Raw genomic sequence first — 24,716 nt, 5'->3', positions numbered from 1 at the left:
GCCACTAGATTGCGCTGAAGAATATGTTTTCTGATTGAAGGCAATTTACTTATTTCCTAAGAATCCTTCTCTTATTCATTGATTGAAAACACCATGTTTAGTTGCAAAATTTGGCCCAGACACTGGGTTATCTGTTTATGGTGGTTTTATTCGACCAGAATCAACTTTTTGGACAAAAATCACAAAGGTAATACTTCATTTTTGGTTGTTAAAAGAAAAGGGGACGTTTCTTCTTAGGTTGTTATTTGCGAGTTTTAGTCACAGAATGATATGGTTTGGACTGTTGGAATAAGTGGAGGCTCAGCTTTCATGTAATATATAGTTTGTGAGGGTCCAATTTCGTGAAAAAGATCGCTATTGCTGTGCATGTAGCTCTTGCATATGACTTTCCTTGGTAATTTGCCTCAATCCAAAGTACTTCCAAGCTGCACTCCTCCATCTCCATCTCCTTCTACCTAAACCGTTCGCGGAGGAGCTGCACTTGCGATGCTAGCTTTGTTGGCTAACCTTTAGCTAACACCTTCGAATCACGGCCAGAGAACGTACAGAGTGACAGAAGGCGGGGCTATATTCGCACTGAAGCGATGCGTGTCTGTTAACTCGTTTTCCAAGAGAAGAGAAGACAGCGCGCTGATAAATTGCAAATACTATTTTGTGTTATTTCAGAAAAAAAGGTTCTGCAGTTTCTAAAAAACATTTGAATAAATAGCCTTTATATTAACATCCACCCAAAATCCACTTGCCCGTTCAGGCAACCAGAAATCAATCTCAACTTGCCCTAATATGACTTTTGGTTGCCCCGGGCAAGCGGGCAACCGTTAATGTCGAGGCCTGTACTATTATATATTGAGCTCCGGGAGTCGCAAACAGCAACAATCACTTTCTCCTCCATGCTGCAGTTCACCCCGGACTGCACTGCACTGAGTTTGATGGTTGAACGCTGATTGACTGTTAGGTAACACATGTCACTCACTGGTCATGCTGTTGAAAGCTGATTGGCTGTCATCACGCGAAATTCGCGTCAAAGTTGAAATATTTAAACTCGAGCGAATTTGTCGCGGCACAAATCCTCGTGAACTCGCTCGCCTGTGCACGGCGAAAGTGTGGCGCGACAAGTAAACATGGCGCCGCCGAGGAAGAAGGGCACTGTGCGTTCACACCAAACGCGACAGGGCGACAAGATCCCATACAAAGTGAACGTAGACGCGTATCAGGTGAATTTTTCGCGAGAGAAATCCGGTGAAAGGTTCTGATTTGTCGCGCCACACTTTCGCCGTGCACTGGCGAGCACGTTCACCAGGATTTGTGCCGCGACAAATTCGCTCAAGGTGAAATATTTCATCTTTGACGCAAATTTCGCGTGATGACAGCCAATCAGTGTTCAACAGCGTGGCCACTGAGTGACATGTGTTACGTAACAGCCAATCAGCGTTCAAACATCAAACTCAGTGCAGTGCAGTCCGGGGTGACCTGCAGCATGGAGGAGAAAGTGATTGTTGCCGTTTGCGACTCCCGGAGCTCTATCTATAATAATAAGTATAATATAATAAGTATATAATATAATATAATTGTATTAGGGATGCAAACAATTAATCGATTATCGATTAATTGTCGATAAGAGATTACTCGATTAAAATAAATTACTTGCAATTAATCGCATTTTTAACCCGCAATTCCCCAACCGTCCACGTGAGGGCGCGCTTGACGCCAGACGTACTTGACGCACACGCGGGAACACAAGCGAAGCAGGACAAGACAAACGAAAAGCGGGACACTGATACGATGAAGAGGGCAAAACGGAGTGCAGTATGGAGCCACTTTAAGTTGGTTAATGACGACAAAGACGCCAAATACACAATATGTGGAAGTATTTTAAAGTACAACTAAATGACTTCGTTGAATTACCACCTAAATGTGTCACATTCAGAAGGAAATTCTGCTTCTCAGAAGAATTGCCGCTTATCAATTAATCGATCATCGATCGATAAGATGAAACAACTATCGATTAATGAATTACTCGATAATTTGCATCGCTAAATTGTATATATAATATCATGGCCAAAAGCTCTGTGCGCCTCCGGATGGCTGTAGCGTGGGGAGGTCATAGGGCTTTAGCTTCTCGGGGTATGTTTACCGGCGTTGCTATGGTTTCCGGTCTTGTGTGTTCCAACGGTTTATTAGGTAGGCCCATCTAATAAATCTCTGTCTAATCAATACTTCATTCACTGCCTCTTCCGTGGTCATTACAATATTATGAATAGACTGCGTCGCGTCCTCCGACGTCTCTCCCTCTTCCACAAAAGGTAAAGACATGCAATTGTGGTTATCTTGTTTTGGCGCGACAAATTCGACAAAATTTGCACAGCGACAGTCGACAGATTATGATTTGTGGCGCGACAAAACTTCGGCGACAACACGAACGGGCGACAAATGTTGCGTTTGGTGTGAACGCACAGTGTTCCCTTCTCTCGCTCTTTCCTGTGGCTCTCTGCCTCACAGACTCATATGCATTAAACACACTCACTCCCCCCGCCCGTTGCGAGTCCGCGAGATTCTCATGGACGCGCGTGTGTGACATAGTCTGGAAGGCGCGCTGCTGTAGGTGTGTGTACCTCCGATCGGCGAGTGAGAAGATCAAGAGAGAGAAAAAAGGATGGAAACTGAGGATTTGGTTTCGAAAAAAAATAGCAATGGATCCGTCGTCTGGCAGTGAATATCAAATCATTATTATTCAAACCGTTAATAAATAATTAACGGTTTGAATAAATGCTGTGTTGGTAAATCTAACTTGCTGTGATTTTCCTTTTCTTATTTGTAAGTTCTAAATTGTTCCAATAGAAAGCACTATTGAGTTTAAACTAGGGATGGGCAGGAGTAGTAAATTCAAAACTCGAGTGATCGAAGGAATTCCTCGAGGATCAATCGAGTACTCGTTGAAACAAATCTATTTTTAGAGTGCAACGCATCTGCAGCAGGAATAGGCCTAATGATGAACGGCAATATTACCAACCAAACATGCAATGCTTATTCACCATCAAAACAGTCCGAGTTATTAGAGTATTCATTATTTATTTTTGCAAACGTCAAAACACATTTTCCTTACAAAAATAAATATGCGTCTCACAATTTAAATCACGTCGAACCAAGGCCTGTAACGGTTTAAAAAAAAAAAAAAAGAAAACAAGTAGCCTAACCATTGCAAATAATTAAAAGCTGCAAATAAAACGGCAGTAAATGGACTATGGAAATACTATGGAAATATGGAAATAAATTGTGAGACGCATATTTATTTTTGTAAGGAAAATGTGTTTTGACGTTTGCAAAAATAAATAATGAATACTCTAATAACTCGTATGAGTATGGAAATACTCAGCGTTGTGATCTTCTCTACACGGCAGGGATTACAGCTGCGTCTTGCGGAGGTGAAAATAGCCGACACACTTGGTTGCTGCGGGTCTGCTTTCCCGAACTCACCATTGTGTTTCAGGAGCATATGTTGCCGCATAGTACTTGTAGTACTCTGGTAGCTCGATTTCGCTTGGCATATTTTACATTTCACCTTATGATCTCCTATTACTTTAAAGTATTTCAATTATTTGCTGCGCTTTGCTTTAACCTCAATCTCTTAACTTTTTTAATTCTGATTCCGATACCAGTATCGGAAGGAGATCCGATCCAGCACTAAAATGGTGGTATCGGAATCGGCGAGTACCAACAAATAGTGCACCAATACCATTTTGATGCTTGTATGTCACTTAAACGCAACCTTCTCTCTCCCGACACTCACTATCGCTATTGGCCTGCTCCTGACCAATGAGAGCGGACCAATAGCCGCTCTTAACCGTCTTTTTCATGCGGCGGGAAAACAAACCAGGAGAAGAAAATGTCTGCAGTGTGGAATTATTTCATTATAGAAACGCCGGCGAGTACATTGGCTAAATGCAAGATTTGCGACCTGAAAGTTTCGAGAAGTGGAGTTAAACGGGGCAGTTTACCTCGAACCTGATAAAACATTTGAAGTCGAAACATGTGAACGAACACAAAGAGTTCGAGACTGAGGCAACTGCAGCTAGCAAGAGAAAGCGGGATGGACCGCAGCAACGATCCCTGGTCAGTTCACTTCGTGCGAAAGAGCAGTGGGACGAGAAGAGTGAAGCAGCAAGACAGATGTCCGAGAAAATAACCGAGATGACTGTTCTCTGTAACCTGCCCCTCTCCTTCGTTGAAAGCGTGGGCTTCCGGCTTTTTATGGCTCACGCAGTACCTAAGTATAAGGTCCCAAGTCGCAAATACATCACGGGGACGACTATCCCTGCACTAAAACATAAAGTAACGGAGCATGTTTTAGGAAAGCTAGGGGAGGCAGGGACCATAAGCTTTTCAACTGACATCTGGAGCAGCCAAGTCTCCCCACTTTCCCTGCTTAGCTTGACAGCCCACTGGGTAAACTTGGAAACATTCACTCCAGAAAGCGTCATACTTCATGCGAATGAATTCAAGGGATCACACACGGGCGAAGCTATTGCAGGAGCAATAGAGTGCATGCTGCTCAACTGGAGCATCTCGAAGTCAAAGGTAACGTAACTTTTCTAGTCTAGACTTTGAAAGAAATGCCGCAGTAATTTGCGGCAGTAATTTGAGCCGTAAAGGGGTGTGTGTGTGTGTGTGTGTGTGTGTGTGTGTGTGTGTGTGTGTGTGTGTGTGTGTGTGTGTGTGTGTGTGTGTGTGTGTGTGTGTGTGTCGTGCTCTCTATTGCGACTTGTCTATTTAAGCAATATAGCACTCGTGGGAGTGGGGTAGGTAATGCTATATTGCTTTTATAAAACAATTATACCGTCAAAAAATTAACATTTCAACACAAAGCTTTGGTTAATATTGATTATTATAATTACATTATTATTATTATTATTAAAGGTCCATGCCATTCTACGGGACAATGCAAGCAATATGAAGAAGGCAATGAGGGACCTGGGAGATGTTTCTCGCACATGATTCAACTCGTGGTGCACGATGGACTGCTGTCCCAGCGAAGTGTGAGCGATGCGCTGGCCAGTGGGAGAAAAATAATTGGGCACTTCAAACATTCCCCATTGGCCACATCAAGACTTGAAACTGTCCAGACGGGACTGGGAATGCCAGTCAAACGTCTGATCCAAGATGTTCCCACCCGCTGGAACAGCACCTTTTATATATGACTGCGAGCCTGCTGGAGCAAAAGAGTGCCATCTCACTCTATGCTGCAGACCACCAGCTCCCAGCAACACTGACAGCAAGTGACTGGACCTTGCTGGAGAAAATCAACACTCTTCTGGCTCCATTTGAAGAGATCACAAAACAGATCAGCTTCGCCACCTCCACCACCTCAGAGGTCATCCCCTCAGACGTCGTCCTGAAGCGTCTGTTGGCCAAACAGACCACAGAGGACAGCGGGATAAAAACAATGAAGGCGACACTTCTAGCAGCTATGGGCACAAGATTCCAGACCGTTGAGGCGGAGACCTTGTACTCTGTTTCAACCATATTGGACCCACGTTACAAAGACAGGTATGTTACTTTAATTGTGAGCTGTATAGTGTAAAGTTTAAACATCTTGTGTTAGTGTGTAATTAAATGCAGTGCTAAATAACAGCATATATGAGCTAACAGCTATATTATGCCATTCTGTTTACTTTGTTACTGCAGATACTTCACAAGTGCAGAGAGCAGCAAGCTTGCAAGAAGTGCACTGACCCAAGAGGTGGAGAAAAATGAGGAGTCATCACTGCAGACAACCACCACCGAGGCAGCAGACCCAGCCAGTAAGACCCCACGGATGACAGCAGAGCCCAACACAAACAGCTGCTTTAAGGGGCTGTATGAGGAATTCCTGCAAGAGCATGCTGCTGAACAAGGTGGGGCCAGCAGCACAGTTACACAGGTGCAGATAGAGACATATCTGGCTGAGAAAACATTCCACCGCACAGAGAGCCCAATCGAGTACTGGGGAAAGAATAAAGAACGGTTCCCCTCCCTGGCTACTACAGCTGCAAAGTTTCTCTCCGCTCCCTCCACCAGCGTAGATAGTGAGAGGCTTTTCAGCACAGCTTCTAACATACTTGATGAGAAGAGGAATAGGCTGTCAGGAGATGTAGAAACACTAATCTTCCTCAGGAAAAATCTGCCAATGTACCTGAGCTTGAACCCCAAAGACTTGAATCCTCAAAAGTAAACAAGAGTAAACACTACTAGGTGTTGTGTGACAGATCTGTCACTGATTAATGCTATTTGTTCTTACCTCAGATATGTTAAATTAATGCAGCTATCTCTCAAATGTACCTCATATGTATATTATTTCTTATTTTAATACAATTTAACGTTCTACTTCTTACTGTTGCACTAGTTTTATACACTAGTATTATGTTATAATTTTATGAAAGTTGCACTATTTTGGCATTTGAGAGCCAAAACTCAGGGTTTCTAAGAGTTTGTAATGTATTTTTAATGTAATGTAATTTTAATGTATTTTACTTTCTTACTGTTGCACTGTTCACTTCTATTATACATGTTCTAATTTCATGAATGTTGCACTATGTTGGCCTTTGAGAGCCAAAAGTTTATTCAGCTATTGTTGTCACCCATACCAGGTAGGCAATAAAAAGTTCTACTGGATTCAATTTGTATTAGTCTTCCTGCTTCACAAAGGTAGGCAGCAGCTTGACAAAGCCATGATGGCAATGATTTTACATCCAAGTAGTATGCAGCTCTTCATATATACACACACACACACATCAATTTCAAACAGAGTGGTATCGGTATGGTATCGGCCGATACTGCACAGCCAGGTATCAGTATCGGTGCCAAAAAATGGCATCGGTGCAACACTAGTGTGTATATGCAAACTCGAGTTTGCCTGTCCACCAACCGAGTTCATTTGTAACGAGGAGTACTCGAGTAATCGATTCCTCACGCCCATCCCTAGTTTAAACAATATGTTGTTTCATGTAATCGACATGCAGACTTATGTTTCAGGAATATTCTAGAATTATTACTGACGTAACATTATGCCAGACATGGTTGAATCGAGCATTTATGATGTGTGCTCTAGAGGAGATTCAAAATATATCGAGATACATATCGTGTATCGAGATGTAGTAAAAAAATATCGAGATATTCATTTTGGCCCAGATCGCCCAGCCCTAAATTGGGCACCTGATTGGCAGCAACTGGGGGTACCAGAAGCTCAAAACAAGTGTCAATAGAAACAGCAAAACACCCTGTTTGGCAACGGCAGAAAATATTTGGCAAATTTTTCATGGGCGGAACCCACATACTCAGCGCTGCTGCTCATCCCACAAATGCATGTTCCTTGGAAATGGGGCACCATTTGAAAGGGAACTAAACAGGCTATCCAACGGTATAAGATTTATTGCCAAAAAGCATTTTTTGTTACCACAGAGAAATAATCTACCAAACACAAATTTCCTTACTTTTGGTGCTATGTTTATATATATATATATTTTATTTGTATTTCCTTATTTATTAAAAAATATATATTTACTTTTACTATTGAGGAAATCTAACAAGTTTGCACTGCAGAAATGCCATTATTAAGATATTTATTTTTTATTTATTTAATTTTGTAAAATATTGTAATTTTGAAAACAGTACTGTACACAGTTTATAGTTTTTGTATTTTTTTATAATAGCTTAAGTTTGTATGTTTGAGTTGAGAAATAAACATTTAAAAATGATCAGTAATCTGTGTGCATTTTCCTTGAAAACCAAGCAAGTAGACTAATGACAATTTGTTTATTATATCGCAATAGCAATATTGTCCACTATAGTGGCAATTTGACTTTTTCACCAAATCGTACAGCATTACTACCAATCAAACACTATCAATGTTTAAAAAAAACGATCCACCAGATGTTTCTTGGAAAACACAAACAATATGCCCAAAGCACCCCAAAACAATATTGGAATTTCAGTTGTATATTTGATGCAAAACCAATAAAGTTGTGGACAAAAGCTAACCATCATCTAATCATTGTTGATAACTATCGTATAAGAAAAATGAACCACCATCCTAAAGTAATGTTTCATGGGGTAGGCGATGCATTGAATTCCATTGATTTGTTTTGATGATTTATTCCTTGCATATCAATGCTATGCTATGTCCCCTTGTCCTCACAGCCTCCATTGTACGTGTGCTGTCTAATCAAATCCTTACCTCCCCCTAAATTAAAACCTTTATTCGAAAAGTACAAATACATTTCAGATGTGGGCAGTTAAGTTAAGTTATGATGCATAAGCTAGGGCTTGCCCGAATTATTCGAATATTCGAATACTCGTTCGGAAAATTAGTATTCGAAGCTTAAATCAGTATTCGGAGCTTCGTTTTTTTTTTTTTTTTCACGTACGTGACGTTACCAGAGCAAGGGAGGCAAACTATAAGCGTCAGCGACACCAAGCAGAGAAGCGAGAGAGGTGGAGGAAGAATAGATATCTTGTTTCCCTTTACTTTATAACACAACATTAGCGGGATCTCTGGAGGAAAAGTAATACTTAAAACCTTAGCTTAGTTGTTTGTTTACGTTCGTTGTACAGCGCCGTGCCCATATACTGTGACTGGCTTGCTGCAGAGCGTGAGCGTCTTGGGAATACCCGGTCAATATAATGGATATAATATGGACACGTAAGACAATCACTATTCGGTATTTGTTATGGATTTATTGTACAAATTCCCTGAAAAGCTTCACGTTCCAGGATGAATTGAAAAGCTCCCGTAAGGGCTGAGATGGCAGAGAACAGCTGATTTGGAACGAACAGCTGTTCGCTTTCAAGGGGAAAATCTAAGGAACTTCAACCTACTTAGGCCTACTAATTAACGTTCAAAAGCTATTAAATCTTCAACAAAATATGCAGATACTGTCAAAATCGGTTCCAGGGAGTATTTAGGGATTATTAATGTTGTTTTTGTTTTTTCTGGAACGAGTATTCGAATATTCGCTCGGAAAAACCAACGAGTATTCGAAGCCTAAAAAATGGCATTCGGGCCAGCCCTAGCATAAGCTGTGACATTTGCAAAGTGATGAATTCCCCTCTTCTGTCCGGCGACAACAGCTTGCTCAATGCTACCATCACCGTCTAAATTGCTTGTTTTCCTTCCACACAGAAACCGCTCTTTAAAATAGGTTTCCCCACCGTCTGACAGATCATTATTTTAATCTGTTGGTTTGCTAATTGCTGTAAAAGCACTCGAGACGTGTTTATACGCCCCTTGTGTTCCTGCTTTTAACAGTCTGACACAGTACTAGTACAATATATTTAAGAGTTTGTTTGCATCCAAGAGGACCACAAGCACCCTCAATCACACAAAATTAAGTGTATAGGAGGGGTGATTAGGACCATTAACAAAGGCTGGTTTTAAATTTAAATATTAATTACCGAAAGCATAATCTAAATTACAGGTAGATTAGATAAAACTATGTGGAGCCCTCTCCTCTTGTTTGAATGTACAAACAAGAGGAAAATGGTAAATACCTTGTTTACCGGAGAAGCATAGTAGAGCCCCACAACATGATCCTCTGAAGAAGACAATGACATAACCCTCGCCCGTGTGTGTGTGTGTGTGTGTGTGTGTGTGTGTGTGTGTGTGTGTGTGTCCGTTAATGGAATTCCATCAAAGTGATTGTTGATGGTTATTTTAACAAGTGCCGTGGGAATGGTCCAAGTGTCTCGGCTAGCTTGCTGTTGTTGCGCAATTAAAGATGACCAGCCATTAAGCTCATCTAAGGCCTCCTACAGCTCAAGACGTTACCTTTGGAGCTTTAATTTTAACATGACAAATTAGCAAAACACACAAGGTAATGAATCATGCAGTGTCTCTAGTGAGTGAGTGAGTGAGTGAGTGAGTGAGTGCACTGCTATGGGAAAGCCCAACAGGCTTTAGTGCACTTCCCCACCATCAACCTGAAACCTGACCCCAACCCCAGTTGAAGGGTTGTGTTTGGAGACAGGTAAGGTAACTCTGGGACCCCCGCCCCCCCCCATCCATCCTCTTTACACAGACAAAGTACTTTCACGCAACACTCGCAGACGCAAGCACAAATTGTACCACTTCATGATTGCGGTTTTGCAGCCAGCTATCACATTACAAATCCTGGGGCTGCATGAGTAACCATGGCAACACCTTCCAAAATACCCCCACCACACATGCAACTATGAAGGCTCTCTCTCTCTCTCTTTGACGCACCGAGGCACCACCACCACCGGGCCCCGGGGGCCCCTGCTCTCCCTCTCCCCCTCGCTGAGGGGCTTTCCTATTTCCTCAGTCTTTTAACAACACAAACCCCAATAAACAGCGGTAATGGTCGGTCCACACTGGACTTCGCACGCTCTGTGTGTGTGTCTCTCCTGCATCTCTCCAGAGGTAGAGGGGCTCCTTACAACCCCTTCAGGACTCACACAGATCTCTCTCTCTCCCTCAAACTCAATGCCCTTTAAAAATCTCCCCAAAACAGAAAAAACACAAAGAGGGTCCAGCAGCCAATCCGAACCCTGACAGGATTAACAGGATAATTGTGTCGGTAGCACCCTGCTGTGTGTGTGTGTGTGTGTGTGTGTGTGTGTGTGTGTGTGTGTGTGTGTGTGTGTGTGTGTGTGCGTGCTTCTTTGGGAATGTGGCCTGCTGTAAATATTATAACAATAACATATTTTATTATATGTATTCTGACATGTATTTTGTAGTGTGTCTGCCCTGGGACTGCGATGTAGATGACCAATACCCACCAAGGAACAAGAAACCTTTGAAAGAACGAGTCTCTAGGTTCCAGGGACATTATTTTACCCCCAGAAAAGTCCCTGCTTGGGGGGTGGGCGGGCTCAGGGCTGAAGACATTCATCATGGGGATGCATATATATATATATACATATACACATACACACACACACACACACACACACACACACATACATATATATATATATATATTAGAGCTGCCAGTTAAACGCGTTATTAACGGCGTTAACGCAAACCAATTTTAACTGCGTTAAAAATTGTATCGCTCGATTAACGCAATTATTTTATTTAAAATAAACTTTTTTTTTTTTTTTCTTTGGCTCAAAACAAAGAAGCAGTTGCCTGACTGCTATGTTCAAATTACATTTGTTCAAAGCAATCGTTTAATTGCACTATAGGCTCTTTTTTTGTATCGTCCTGTTTTGATCAGTATATGCCAATGTTGTTATCAATAAAAAAACATTTGCACAAGGCAAGCCGATGCACTTCTCCATGTTGATAAGAGCATTAAAATGAGAACAATTAATGGGACAAGAAATCAAGGGATATTTAGCATAGAAAAAAGAATTGCGATTAATCGCGATTACTCGCTATTAATCGTGAGTTAACTATGACAATAATGTGATTAAATATTTTAATCGCTTGACAGCACTAATATATATATATATTAGGGATGTCCCGATACAACTTTTTCACTTCCGATACGATACCGATATTGTCGCCTTGAGTATTGGCCGATACCGATATCAATACGATACAGGCACAAATCATACATATATTTATTCCTTATTTTGTTGTGTGGAATGTTAGAAAAGGCTTGATAAAGTGATGTTACTGTTACTGATGTTGTAGTGATATAACAGAAAACAATAGTCAGCAACAGTAGGTATAGGAAAACTGACCCATTTATTATTAACCAATTGGTTACATAAATTTTAACCTTCAACATAAGAGTATTACCTCAACAAATCCAATAAAAACAAAATGTTACATTTAAAGTGCAAAATAACCACTGGTAACCAACATCATTATACAATTGAATAGAATAAATTAAATGTTAAAGTGCAAACAATTCAAGTTCACTGTCAGCATATGTTGGAAACAACTTTGGGCAGGGACAAAAACAACAAAAACAACACAATATTGTCCACTGTCCAACTGCTCTAAGTTAAGAGTTCACACAGCTCCAGTTTCACTGACTGACTGTGCCCAAAACAATGTAGTAATAACTCTTAGTCTTCACTGAAGAATAGAGTGTAAACACAATAAACATATCACTCTAATAACAAGAACATAAAACAAATAATAATCAGTCAGTGCTGACTACCCTTACTACTCCTCCTCCTCCTTCTCCTTCCTGCTCTTCCGTTCAATCGGAGCCTCACAGAAGTAGCTCTCCATTTCACAGATTGCCCCTGTGGTGATCTGGTCAGACGGACCTGCTGCTGTGCTGCTCTCCTCCAGTATTTCGTCAAAGATGCTGCCAAGGCTGCTGCTTGCACCCGCCATCCGTGGAGTCTTGTCCACTGGCTCGGTCACATCGGGTGGAGGCGTGGTCTTCAGCTCTTCTTCTACTTTACATACCGCTGCCTTTAACGCTGCTTTTGCATGTCCCAGGTTTTCCGGGTTTGTGAAGTACCTGGCATAAATATAAAATATATAAAATAATGTAACGTGTATATTTTAGAGCTTTTCAAACCCAGTCCCCACACATTTGTGCTCACAGAAAGAAACACAGTCATGATAATGTAAACAGTGATTCTAATCTGTAACCTGTAATCTTATGCAGTCACAACACAGTCACATAGGCTACAACCAACTCACTGTAAACAGTACCGTTTTTCTCATATACATCAGATTAGGCTAAATAAATGTAAGAATTTAACATAAATTCCCTTACTTGTCTTTATAACGTGGATCCAGCAGTGTTGCCACGGTGTAGAGGGGCTCGGATTCCACATGCCTGAAACGTCTGTGGACTGCATCCAGAAGGGTGGCTTTCATAGTTAGGATCCCATGATCATCTTCACTCTCCTTACTGAGAAACCGTACCAGTGCATGGACAGAGGGGATGACATCGGCTGTGGTAGCAGAGGCGGCACTGACTAGAGTTGTTAGCTCTTCAAAGGGGGTCAGAACCTTTGAGGTCTTCTCTAACAGCCCCCACTGGTTTGCTGTTAGAATGGCTGGCAGGGTGTGGTTTTCTTCAGATGAGTAGGCATGCAGTGGCCGTTTTTGATGAATGAGGCTGTCAATCATGTACTTTGTACTGCTCCATCGTGTCTGGACATCCTGCTGGAGACGTTTTGGTGTGACATTCAGCTCTATTTGCAGGTCTTCAAGGCTCGAATAAGCCTTGGGGGAATGTTTGAAGTGGCCCACTATTTTTCTCCCGTTGGCTAGTGCATCACTTACAGCTCGCCGTGACAAGACCCCTTCATGGACTACAAGCTGAAGAGTGTGAGCAAAACATCCTAAGCTTGACACACCTAGCTGATTCATTGCCTTTTTCATGTCAGCAGCATTGTCTCTTAAAACGACATGGACCTTATTTTTCTCAATCTTCCAGTCATGCAGCATCTCCTCCATGGCGTGCGTGATTGCATCAGCTGTGTGCGATCCCCTGAATTCACGTGCATGTAACACTGCTCTCTGCAGTGTGAAGTCAGTGTCCACCCAGTGCGCAGTCAAGCTCAACAGAGACAGCGGACGATGGTCTGAGCTCCAGATGTCGGTGGTGAAGCTTATAGCATTAGCCTTCTCCACGTGTGCGGCAATACACTTTTTAACCTCTTCGTGCATCCGGGGTATAGTTTTGTCTACAATATAGTGGCGGCTAGGAATAATGTAGCGAGGTTCGAGGTGCTCCATTAAGCGTTTAAACCCGACATTACTCACCACAGACAGGGGCTGGTCATCAAGCACAATAAACTGGGCTATCTTTTCTGTTATGGCCATTGCCTTTTTGCTGTCCCGTGGGAGTTTGTCACGTCTTGCAAAGCTTTCGGCCAGCGTGGGTTGCTGAAGCGAGCATGAGGCTTGTTGCTTCGCCTTGCTGCTCTCGCGAAAATCCTCATGTTTTTTTTTGTGGTGTTTTTTCAAATGTGCGATGAGGTTGCTTGTATTGAACCTTCCCGGTTCTGTCCCTCCACGGGACACGCCTGACAAATGTTGCATTTAGCTGCAACGTCTTTGTCCGAGTTAACGGTAAAATACTTCCACACAGCCGACATCACTACACCTTGCTGCAGGCACACACGTTGTCGTTGTGATCACGTGGGCTGTGCATGCTGGATCAGAGACGCTCTTCCGCGGCCGGCACCAATGTTAATTAAGGGGCATTACCACCTACTGTGTTGGAGTGTGATCAAACCAGAGTCACCTATTATAGAAGTCCTGGAGCGGTAAATGGACAGCTTATATCGGAGCGCTTATATCTGAGTTTTTAGATTCAGTCCGATAAAATCCGATATTCACTTTTTTGGCTGATATCGGACTGATTTCCGATATCAATATCGGATCGGGACATCCCTAATATATATATCACCCGTCAAAAGATTCAACTTTAGGTTTTGTTCTGTGTATAACGAGTCGTAATGGACGGCACTGCGATTCACGCCTAGGTCTTGAGCAGTGCTGGCGGTTTTCTCGCGGCTTTATGATGGAGCTGGTAGGGGAGCACTATTAACAAACAAGACCACTTAAATTCCAATCAAGACCCTGCTTTGATAAGAAAACTAAAAATGTGCTTTGTACATTGTGGAAAAAGTTTCAATGAAATAAACCTATAAATATATAAATAAATAAATGTATAATAATTGTAATTTGACTAATATTATTATTATTACTTAATAAGCAGACCGTTATTAGTAGGTAGAGCTTTTTGATAATGGATGGGAAGGAGGTACCGGTGGTAAAGACAAAAAATAAAAAACTGCATTAAAAACATTAGACAACTTAATTCAAGTGTGTTAATTGTTCAAACGAATGAACAGATGGATAGTACACGACAAAGGACATGCTGCCAATACTGCGAAAAAGTGGCTAATAGAAGGTTACGATCAAATATGTAAGGGTGCTACCAAATGAAACAGTGTCACCAGTGAGAGCCGTAGAAAGGTTAGTCTTGAGGCCTGGGTTTGCAGTGCTGAACATCTGATTGGTTGAGTACTCTAAGCATTTCATTTCAGCCATTTCAACATCTGCAGCCGCGAACCAACAGTTTTTTGCTGTAAATCACACAGTCCTCTTATTGCATCCATAGTGGTTTCCTACATTTATATAATTAGCGTTTTGTGTTGTATGCGGTGATCATTCATCTTGATAGCAGTCGGTGCTACAAGCAAAGTTTACTTGCACTCAGAGACGTGAATATCGGTTGAGCAGTTAGCCACCTCCTTTAAAAGAGTGATAGCCTACTTTGGGTTAAAGGAGCATTTCACCGGTGCAGACATGAATATGTATTGAAATTGGGTCCTATATCTAGTCGAATAATAAAATAAAATTCTAATTTGGTGCCGTCTTGACCGAGAAAAGGCAGAAAATGACTTTTTGGCGCTTGTGGATTGAAGACAACAACTCCCACCATGCACAGCTTCGCTGGCGGCCACTCCCGCTGATCATCTCCGCCTATCGGACACCTCCTTGTTCCATCTACTAATGGAACAAATCAGCGTGGAGCTTGAACCGACGTCACTAGAGTAGTGACGCTTGCACAGAAGTATACGGCCGACATCTTTCCTTATTCTGGGTGGAAATAGTAACATAGTTACGCCATTAAATGCGTTTATGTAAAAAAAAAAAAAAGCGAGAAATGTGCATTTTAATTTCATAACGTTCGCTCGTTGAATTTGAAGGATGTTTGGTTTGATAGTTATGACGAAGAGGGAACGCTCCATTCACTTGCATGGACAGCGTCTCTGGTTGCTAAGCAACCTCAACGTCTTGGCGGACTATATTATTGTTATTTATATCCGAGATTATTTAATCTAACCCGATCTTAACTCTATCATGCACCCAAACATGGCGGCGTTTGGGTTTCCTACCTCGGACTCCTAAATCCAGCGCAGCCACAGGCGCCTTGGCGCATTGAACCAATTTTTGTGACACACAATGATCAAGCGACAAGTTAGGCACGTTACACGCGTTTGGTGTGGCCGTAGCCCGTGTCCACCAAAAGCGTTTTTTTATGCGGTTTCACCCAAAAAATAGGTTTCGTGTGGACGGGGCCAAGAAGGCGAATACACGTCACCAAGACGGGGAGACAGCGCCAGGCGACTTACGCCACTATCTGCCAATGGATCGTGGATGCCTGGGCTTATATAACAGTCTCCACTGTGGTCCAAGCTTTCACGAAGGCAGGAATAATCACTGAACTGCCAGGCAACAACAGCGACAATGACTCGGACAATGACGAGAGGAATCCGGGCATGTTGGATGCCGTAGGCCTACTCGCCCAACTGTTCAATTCGCACACACAAGAATTCGAGGAATTCGTAGACGGGGAATGAACTGAAAAGGTGAGCTTATTGTTAAGAGATATTGATCAGATATTGTTAATATGCACATTAACGTTTGAACATCGTTACCATGGGAGTGAACGGAGTTGTCAGAACGCTTAATAAAGTTTGACTTTATCTGACTGTTTTGTTGACATTCTCTATAGCACAGCTCGGTCTTGTCGATGCATAACGCAACCCCAGTCAGACGTTTGACTGCAGTATCTTCTATTCTATGCGCCTAATAATCCGGTGCGCCCTATATGAAAACAGTTCTAAAATAGGCCATTCATTAAAGGTGCGCCTTATAATCCGGTGTGCCATATAGTACGGAAAATACGGTAGTCCTCGTTTGTATTTCTTTCGAAATGGGGAACTTTTGCATGGAGCCATCTTCTATGTCAGATCCAGTACCCTCCGCCAATGTACTTCAGTTTTATCAACAGCCTCTGTTATCTTAGCTTCAGACGCTGTGGATGTTAGTTTCTGCTGGTGAAGTCCCACCCACTGGCACTGCTCTAATAGGTCTGTAGCGTCAGTGGGTCCCACCCCCTAGAGGGGGGTGGGACTAGTGGTTGTAGTCTTTCGAGAATCATCTCCTCTTACACTTCCTGTTTTCTTGTACGCAAAAATCGTCATATTGCGTCATTAAAAACAGGAAGTGTTGGAGATCGATACGGATCTCTCCAGTCTTTCCAGAAAATAAGGGAATGATGCTAGACCATTCAAAAATATGCGGGGGGTTCTAAAAATACAAAGCTTGTGTGAAATGGGTGAAGTTTCCCTTTAATGAATCGGAAAAACTACCTCTAAAACAACCATCTCCAAAACAGGGATGATTTAAAGAATGCACAATCATTTACCTTAATCCCCCTCATCCAACAACTGACATGCGATAGACCCTTTTACCCTTGGATTACAAATAAAACTCCACAATAATTGAATCCTCTAAATCCACAGGATATTTTATTTACGGAGCATAGGCTCAGAATCAGATTCACTTGCTACACGAGGTTGGGAGTTGAATCCATTTTTCACTGCCGCGATTCGAACAGTGCAGTCACACCAAAGGCCAAGTGAGTATTCTACTCACAGTACACAAGTTTGATCGTGCAAGTGTTTTGAAGAATATTGGAACTCTTGTGAACGCCAACTTTTCTTTCTGCCAATACATTTTTGTGAGTTGAATCACTCGAAATCTAGGTATACACGATATATCGGCATTAATATCGGTATTGGCCGATGTTTGTCATTTTTTAACATATCGGCATCGGTCCGATGAGTAAAATTGGGCCGATATCCACAACCGATGTATATCCTCTAGTTGCTGTTTGTGTGTCGGGAGAGGGAGAAGGAGGGGGAGTGGGATTTGGCCATGTATATAGGGGGATTATTTGTTTATCAACACGGCGGATGCTCGCGCAGAATGATCGCAAAAAGTAAATTTGTTTGACCGGTTGCCATGGTTATCTCCGTGTGGTTAATTTGCAGTTGCGGTGTTAATTAGCGATGTTGTCAGCTTACTGCTATATTAAATTGTAATCAGGAAACTCAGTTATATGCTATAGACCCTATAGTATCTGTGGTATAAAGGCTGGGGTGAATTTCAAATTGTAAATATGTACACTTTATGTTGAAAGTATAGACCGTCGCGATTCCCATTGAAACGAATGGCGCAGTGATTATTCTTCAAAACGAGAGCTGGTAAATTGTGAAAAATGAATTAAACTGTAATCAGACAATGCGGTTATATGCTATATACCCTAGAGTATCTGTTGTATAAAGGCTGGGACGAATTTCGAATTATAAATATGCACACTTTATGTTGAAATCTTAGACCGTCGCGATTCCCATTGAAACGAATGGCGCTGTGATTATTCTTCAAAACGAGAGCTGGTAAATTGTGAAAAATGAATTAAACTGTAATCAGACAACGCGTTTATATTTAGAGTATAGGTTGGGTGGTAAAGGTTGGTTACTTATGTTTCATGGTAGCCCTGTAACCTTGTTATTTGGAAGTTAAATACGTTCTGAAAATAAAGGAAGATATTCAAAAATTCAGTTTGCATGATTTTCAGTCTGTACAAAATTTTATCAGAATCAGAAAGGATTTAATTGCCAAGGAGGTTTTACACCAGCCAGGAATTTGTCTTAGTAATTTATCATCTAAGAATTAAAGAAAAACAAACATATATCGATAACTGTAAATATCGGTTATTGGCCATAACAGCAAAATTAATATTGAATATCGGTATCGGCCAAAATTTTCATAACGGTGCAGGCACGAGTAGTAAATTCCAAACTCGAGTGATCGAAGGAATTCCTCGAGAATCAATCGAGTACTCGTTTAATCAAATCTATTTTTCAGAATGCAACAATTCTGCAGCAGGAATAGGCCTAATGATGAACGGCAATATTACCAACCAAACATGTAATGCTTATTCTCCATCAAAATAGTCAGAGTTATCAAAGTATTCATTATTTATTTTTGCAAACGTTCAAAACACATTTTCCTTACAAAAATAAATATGCGTCTCACAATTTAAATCACGTCGAACCAAGGCCTGTAACGGTTTAAAAAAAAAAAAAAAACGAAACAAGTAGCCTAACCATTGCAAATAATTTAAAGCTGCAAATAAAATGGCAGCAAATGGACTATGGAAATACTCAGCGATCCTCTCTTCACGGCCGGGATTACAGAAGCATCTTGCGGCGGTGAAAATAGCCAACACACTTGGTTGCTGGGGGTCTGCTTTCCCGAACTCACAGTTGTGTTTCAGGAGCATATGTTGCCGCATAGAACTTGTAGTAGCCATACTCTGGTAGCTCGATTTCGCTTGGCATATTTTACATTTCACCTTATGATCTCCTTTTTCTTTAAAGTATTTCAATTCTTCGCTGCGCTTTGCTTTAACCGCCATCTCTTAACTTTTTGAATTCTGGCGTGCCTGCACACGGCACGGCACGCGCCACACAGAAATTGTATACATTTCATTTGCTTTGTGCCGACGTGACGGCATGCGTTAGTGGCACCGCACAGAAAATTGTATTCTATTGTATGTGTGTATTGTATTGTATGTGTGTGTATATGCAAACTCGAGTTTGCCTGTCCATAAACCGAGTTCATTTGTAACGAGGAGTACTCGAGTAATCGATTCCTCACGCCCATCCCTAGTGCATTCCTATCGAAATCTGCATGAACCAGGTTGTTTGTGCCACGCCACTCATTAAGGGTAACGCCAGGGGCGTCAGCTTACCCAATACCATACAGGGGCACAATAGGGCATGAAAAATCCATGCGAGCGCGCAAAGCGCGCAAGCCAAATTTTTTTTCGATCAACAGGTCCAGCTTAAACAGTTATCGCTACAGTTTAACCCATTGGCGCCGGATGCTGCGTAGCGCAGCATAGCCCCTCCTGCCGGTTGCTGCGTAGCGCAACATAGGCTTTCCTGCCGGTTGCTGCGTAGCGCAGCATTTTGTACACGTGCTGTTTTCATGACGAATGCAGCATATAACTCACTCTGGTTGGTTAAAAATACACATGGGGTGGGTCTTAAGGCTTTGGTAAAGATCAGGAGACCACCAAAACGAACTTTGGTTGGCTGAAAATCACGTCAATCAATCATATAGCCACGCGATATTCTATGTTTGTTTTTAGCGACGCGTCTAGCTGGCGACCGAGAAGTAGCAATGAACATGGAGGATTTTGATAGCGATGGCAGTGATATTGTCATAGAATTCAAGGGATTTGAGTATGAGAATGAGGACGAGAATGATTTTGTGCCGGTTGATCCGCTGGATCGGATTCCAACGAATCGGTACGCGCAACAGGTACGAGCTCAGACCCCCGCGACCTCAAGTGGACCCCGGTCCCGAAAACAGAAATGAAAACATTCCTCGGGCTGTGTCTTTGCTTTGGAATTTTAAAGCTACCAGCACGCCGCGATTACTGGAGGCAAACTAAGTGGCTCTACCAAACAAATGTCAAGGGACCATTTCGACATGATCTGGAGGTAAATATTTATGTTTTCTTTTCTTGTGCTCTCTTCCGAGTTCCATTCTCTTCTCTTAGAAAACGGAATGGCCAGTAATGATAGTGGTGCTATAGCAATTACTAATGGTGATGATGGTTGATATTGAATAAATACAATGATGTTAGTTATAAATACAATAATGGAATAATGAATAAATAGTAATACAATTATGAATATAAATACTATAAATAACATAATACAAATAAACACAATGATGGAAATAAATGTCAGGCTCAAATTCTTTGTCATATATGCATTTTCAGATATCTCCATCTAGAAGATAACTTGGACCCTGCCTTGGATAAATCCGATAATCTGTGGAAGATCCAGCGGTTCATGGACCTCCTCTTGCATCAGTTCCAGGCCCTCTATGAGGTCAATGGGTTTGTGAGCGTGGATGAGTCCATGGTAAAATACAAGGGACGCCTTGCCTTCCGGCAGTACCTCCCCATGAAGCCGGTGAAGTGGGGGATAAAGGTGTGGGTCATGGCAGAGAGCAATACAGGCTACATAAACAATTTTCAAGTTTACACAGGGGCCATTGCAGGCAAGACCGAGACAGGCCTGGCTTACCGGATTGTGTCATACCTGGCTAAACCGTATTTTGGGTCAAACTTGTGTGTTTACATGGACAACTTTTACACCAGCGTGAAGTTGTTGCTGGATCTGCAGGTCAGGGGTGTGCCTTTACCATGCTTTGGTTAAAATGTTATTTGTTGTATTTTATATCATTGATTTATACTGTTTTTTCTTCTTAATCTTGTTTTGAGAATCTTTTTAAAATGTTGCTGTTATGGTTGTGCTCAGGGAGCATGTTTTAATAAAACCTGTAGTTCTTACCTTTAAAATGCTTTTTATTTCATGTTTCTAGGTGCTCCAGAGGCTTAGATATTAAGGTTTATGTAGACGTTGACAATTCTTACTATTTTCTCAGAAAAACCTCAGGAAATGAGGTTCTTTTTCCTAGAATAGCATAGGATTTTAGCAGGCGTTTTTAGCAGGCGTTTTAGGCATAAATGGGTTAATATATTAGCGAACTGTCTGGCTACTATAGCATAACGACAGACGTGACCACATTAGCTAATAACACCACTTCAGAGACGCCCCTTCACCTTATTTGATGAAAGGCATACACATTTGTTAGACATTCTATGCTTCCAGAGGATAAAAATGTAACGCTTACTGTTTACTTCACTTCACGCCGGCCAGAGTGAATGGTCGCTGACGCTGTGCTGGACAGGTTCAAAAAGTCGATATCAAGGAGAATGATTCTCTCCTCAGTGTGTGCCGCGGCCGGCCAATGAGGGGGGCACCATGCATTCTATTGACGTAGGCTAATTCAAATAGTAAATTTCTTCAGGGTGTCAAATTTTGTACAATCAATGTTTTAGTGTGTCTTTACTAGGAGGACTAGTACCGTGTTTCTTAAAGATAGCCTAAGATATGACGAACTCCTGGCTCTGTGTTACAGGCAACTCTCCGGCTGCAACATGCTCCGAGTGGCCGCAAGTGGATTCTAATTACTCTGTCCGTGTGTCGGACTTAAATTCTAACGAAAGTCTATAGGCCATTTTAAGAAAAAAAATGCAAGCATGCATTCTGTAGATTGCCAGATGAGTCAGACTTAAATAAAAAAAAATTAAAGGTATAAATAAATAAATAAATTAAAAAATCAGTGCCCCAGGCATACCCAGGCACCGCAGATCCACAACGGGGCACGTGCCCCGGTGAAAAGGGTCTGCCGACGCCGATGGGTAACGCGCAGGAATATTCAAATATTTATTACCCCCGCCATGGTTGACAATGAATGAACAATGAATTGGCGGAACACTTTACTCGTAAGAGTGTATGGAGGTTTGCACGATCAAATTAACCGACAACATAGGGCAGGAGTAACTTTAACTAGTCCCTTGAGGTGTGGTTCCTGGGACACAAAGTTCCTGGTCAATTTGGTGAAAACGTGGCTCAGGAGGCAATAATCAAGGACAATGCATCTCATTGTGCCTGGGGTCTTTCTAATACATTGTCCAAATAAACAAGTTTAAATGAACAGCAAATATCTGCAAAAAATATATTTGCTGTGTGTGTGTGTGTGTGTGTGTGTGTGTGTGTGTGTGTGTGTGTGTGTGTGTGTGTGTGTGTGTGTGTGTGTGTGTGTGTGTGTGTGTGTGTGTGTGTGTGTGTGTGTGTGTGTGTGTGTGTGTGTGTGTGTGCAGGGACGTCCTTAGGGGGGGGTAAATTAGGATGATTCCAGGGGCGCAGCACTGACGGGGGGCACCCAGAGGACACTGGTGGTATTATTAAAATTATGAAAAAGAAAAAAAAATCAAATTAAGGTGGTTTGTTTCGTTGTGGTTTGTTCCTCCATTTTTACAAAATCATTAGAAAGTCTTCACCCTATTATCACCCCTCTCATTTTTCATTATTTGGTACAGCCCACATCTTACGCTACTGCAGAGCAAAGTAGCAGCCAGGCAGATCAGAAGCAAGTGCAGACTGCTAGTGTCTTAAACTAGCAGTCTAAAGTCAGTTTGTGTGTATCCTGGTCGGTGTAATGAAGAAGTCAGGTCGTCAGGGGAGGAAAGAGAGGAAAGAGAGAGGAAAGAGCTCAAAGCGGTCGACAGTTTGTCACCCAGTTTTTTTACAGAGAAAGGTATATTCCTTCCTCTACACTTTCCCAACAACCTGATAACAAGCCTAGCCTAGCAGCTAGCGCTACTGTAGCTAAAATGAGCGGACTATTTAATATCTCCCGTATGCAGGTGAGGCCAAGCAACGTGGCCATAGCGTCTTCATAGGGTCAACGTCTTTCCTAGGTGTAAATTAACACTTAACCTTAACCTACACCCTCCAGCCAATCAGAATCGAGTATTCACCCAGACCATGGTATAAATGGAGATAATGCAATGATTAACATTCCATACTGCTTGCCAGCATGATAATAACAGCAGACATTAAACTAAGGATACTTACATTTTAGCTGAATTTTAAGTTTAAGTCAGCTAAAATTACAAGTAGTCTACCCTTAGATTAATAGCTGCTATTTATTGTAGGCTAATGCAGCAAATCAAAACATACAAATACATATTTAGTCATGCCCAGCTCAATCCAATCAAATAGACTGTTGACAACATTGTTTAATATGTTCAGATAATTATGAGACATATTCTGAATTATAAGATGTATCTTAGAGTCAGGGCCCTCTTCAAGCCATGATGATCCCACAGAAGAAACCAGTGAGGTTGAAATAGAAGAAGGGGAGAAGGAGGACATTCTAAGTAGAAGCAGCACTGTCACAGTCCATTAGCTTATTTCTGTCTATAGTAACTACAACCCAGGTAAATGTGTAACTAAATACTAACTAACTATCTAGTGTACAAAGTAGCCTAGGTAAGTTTATCATGTTGTTATTCAGTTGTTATTCATTTTTTTCTGATGATAATGACTACCCAATTTTGACCCAGTATTACCCAACATTTAATGATTATAAAATGTGAATGAATTTATAACATAAAAAATGTAGGCTATATATAATTTCATTTTTTTTTTTTATATATATTTTTTTTTTTTCTTGGGGGGGGGGGGGGGGGGGGGGGGCTCCATAACTTAATTCTGTCAGGGGGCCCAGAATTCCTAGGGACGTCCCTGTGTGTGTGTGTGTGTGTGTGTGTGTGTGTGTGTGTGTGTGTGTGTGTGTGTGTGTGTGTGTGTGTGTGTCTTTAGACGTTTTTACACTGACAAATATGCCCGTCTTATGCTCGCCTTTTTCCCGGCATGGTCCTGGATTTACACTGCCCTTTGAAATCGCGGGCTGGAGCCGGCACCCCAATTGACCCTCCCGGACCCTGAACACATTGCCGGTTTCAATCTGATGTAAATGAGATTAGACGGCTCCATGCTTCAGTAATCAAAGACAGGGAAAGATGGTGCGATTTACGAGGAAGACTTTTTATCCTCTGGTTAAAAAACAAGTGGTGAGTAAAATTAAGAATATGTTGCGGTTTTTGCACTTGGAAATAGTTAGCCACGTTTTTAGCCTACACTCAGATGTATACTCATTCTTGCATCAGTCTCTTGAATCATAACATTTTTTAAACATTTGTTGTATGCAAATTATTTTAAGGAGGTCTTTAGAAAAGCCCTAACTTCTCAAGTGAACCAAGAAAGCCCGCTCCGTGACAACGGGGGATTTTACCCCCTCGGTTTTACACAGGCAAGGCAGTGAAATTGCCGGGCGTGCTAAGCTGCGACCAAACTAGCTTGGCGTTGTAAAAAGTGTGTCTGTGTGTGTGTGTCATGAGTTTGCCTCGGGGATCCAGGGACCAGAGGATCAACAGGACCCGAGGATCAACAGGACCAGAGGATCAACAGGACCAGAGGATCAACAGGACCAGAGGATCAAC

The 24,716-nt window shown here is 41.9% G+C and overlaps 2 protein-coding genes across 2 annotated transcripts in view; both read right to left on the bottom strand.

The window, feature by feature from the left end:
* Positions 1 to 24,716, bottom strand: part of mrpl23 (mitochondrial ribosomal protein L23) — a 94,234-nt gene that overhangs the window by 54,770 nt on the left and 14,748 nt on the right. The window lies entirely within an intron of this gene.
* LOC130389333 (zinc finger BED domain-containing protein 4-like) lies at positions 1,439 to 23,867 on the bottom strand. Its single transcript, XM_056599068.1, has 2 exons — positions 12,681 to 23,867; positions 1,439 to 12,419 (listed from the first exon to the last, which is right to left on the bottom strand). The coding sequence occupies exons 1-2, from the start codon at positions 13,955 to 13,957 to the stop codon at positions 12,113 to 12,115; spliced, it is 1,584 nt and encodes a 527-aa protein (XP_056455043.1). The 5' UTR covers positions 13,958 to 23,867; the 3' UTR covers positions 1,439 to 12,112.

The sequence above is a fragment of the Gadus chalcogrammus genome, chromosome 9 (genome assembly GCF_026213295.1).
Source record: "Gadus chalcogrammus isolate NIFS_2021 chromosome 9, NIFS_Gcha_1.0, whole genome shotgun sequence".
In the NCBI taxonomy this organism is placed as follows: domain Eukaryota; kingdom Metazoa; phylum Chordata; class Actinopteri; order Gadiformes; family Gadidae; genus Gadus; species Gadus chalcogrammus.
Note: the sequence above shows the minus strand (reverse complement) of the source record. Positions and strands in the feature narration are given on the sequence as shown.

What these genes read in the sequence shown, in the direction of transcription:
- LOC130389333 (XM_056599068.1), bottom strand. Translation starts at nt 13,957, where the DNA reads ATGCAACATTTGTCAGGCGTGTCCCGTGGAGGGACAGAACCGGGAAGG. An exon ending in GATCCACGTTATAAAGACAA is followed by an intron (nt 12,420 to 12,680) that starts GTAAGGGAATTT and finishes TATTTATGCCAG; the next exon opens with GTACTTCACAAACCCGGAAA.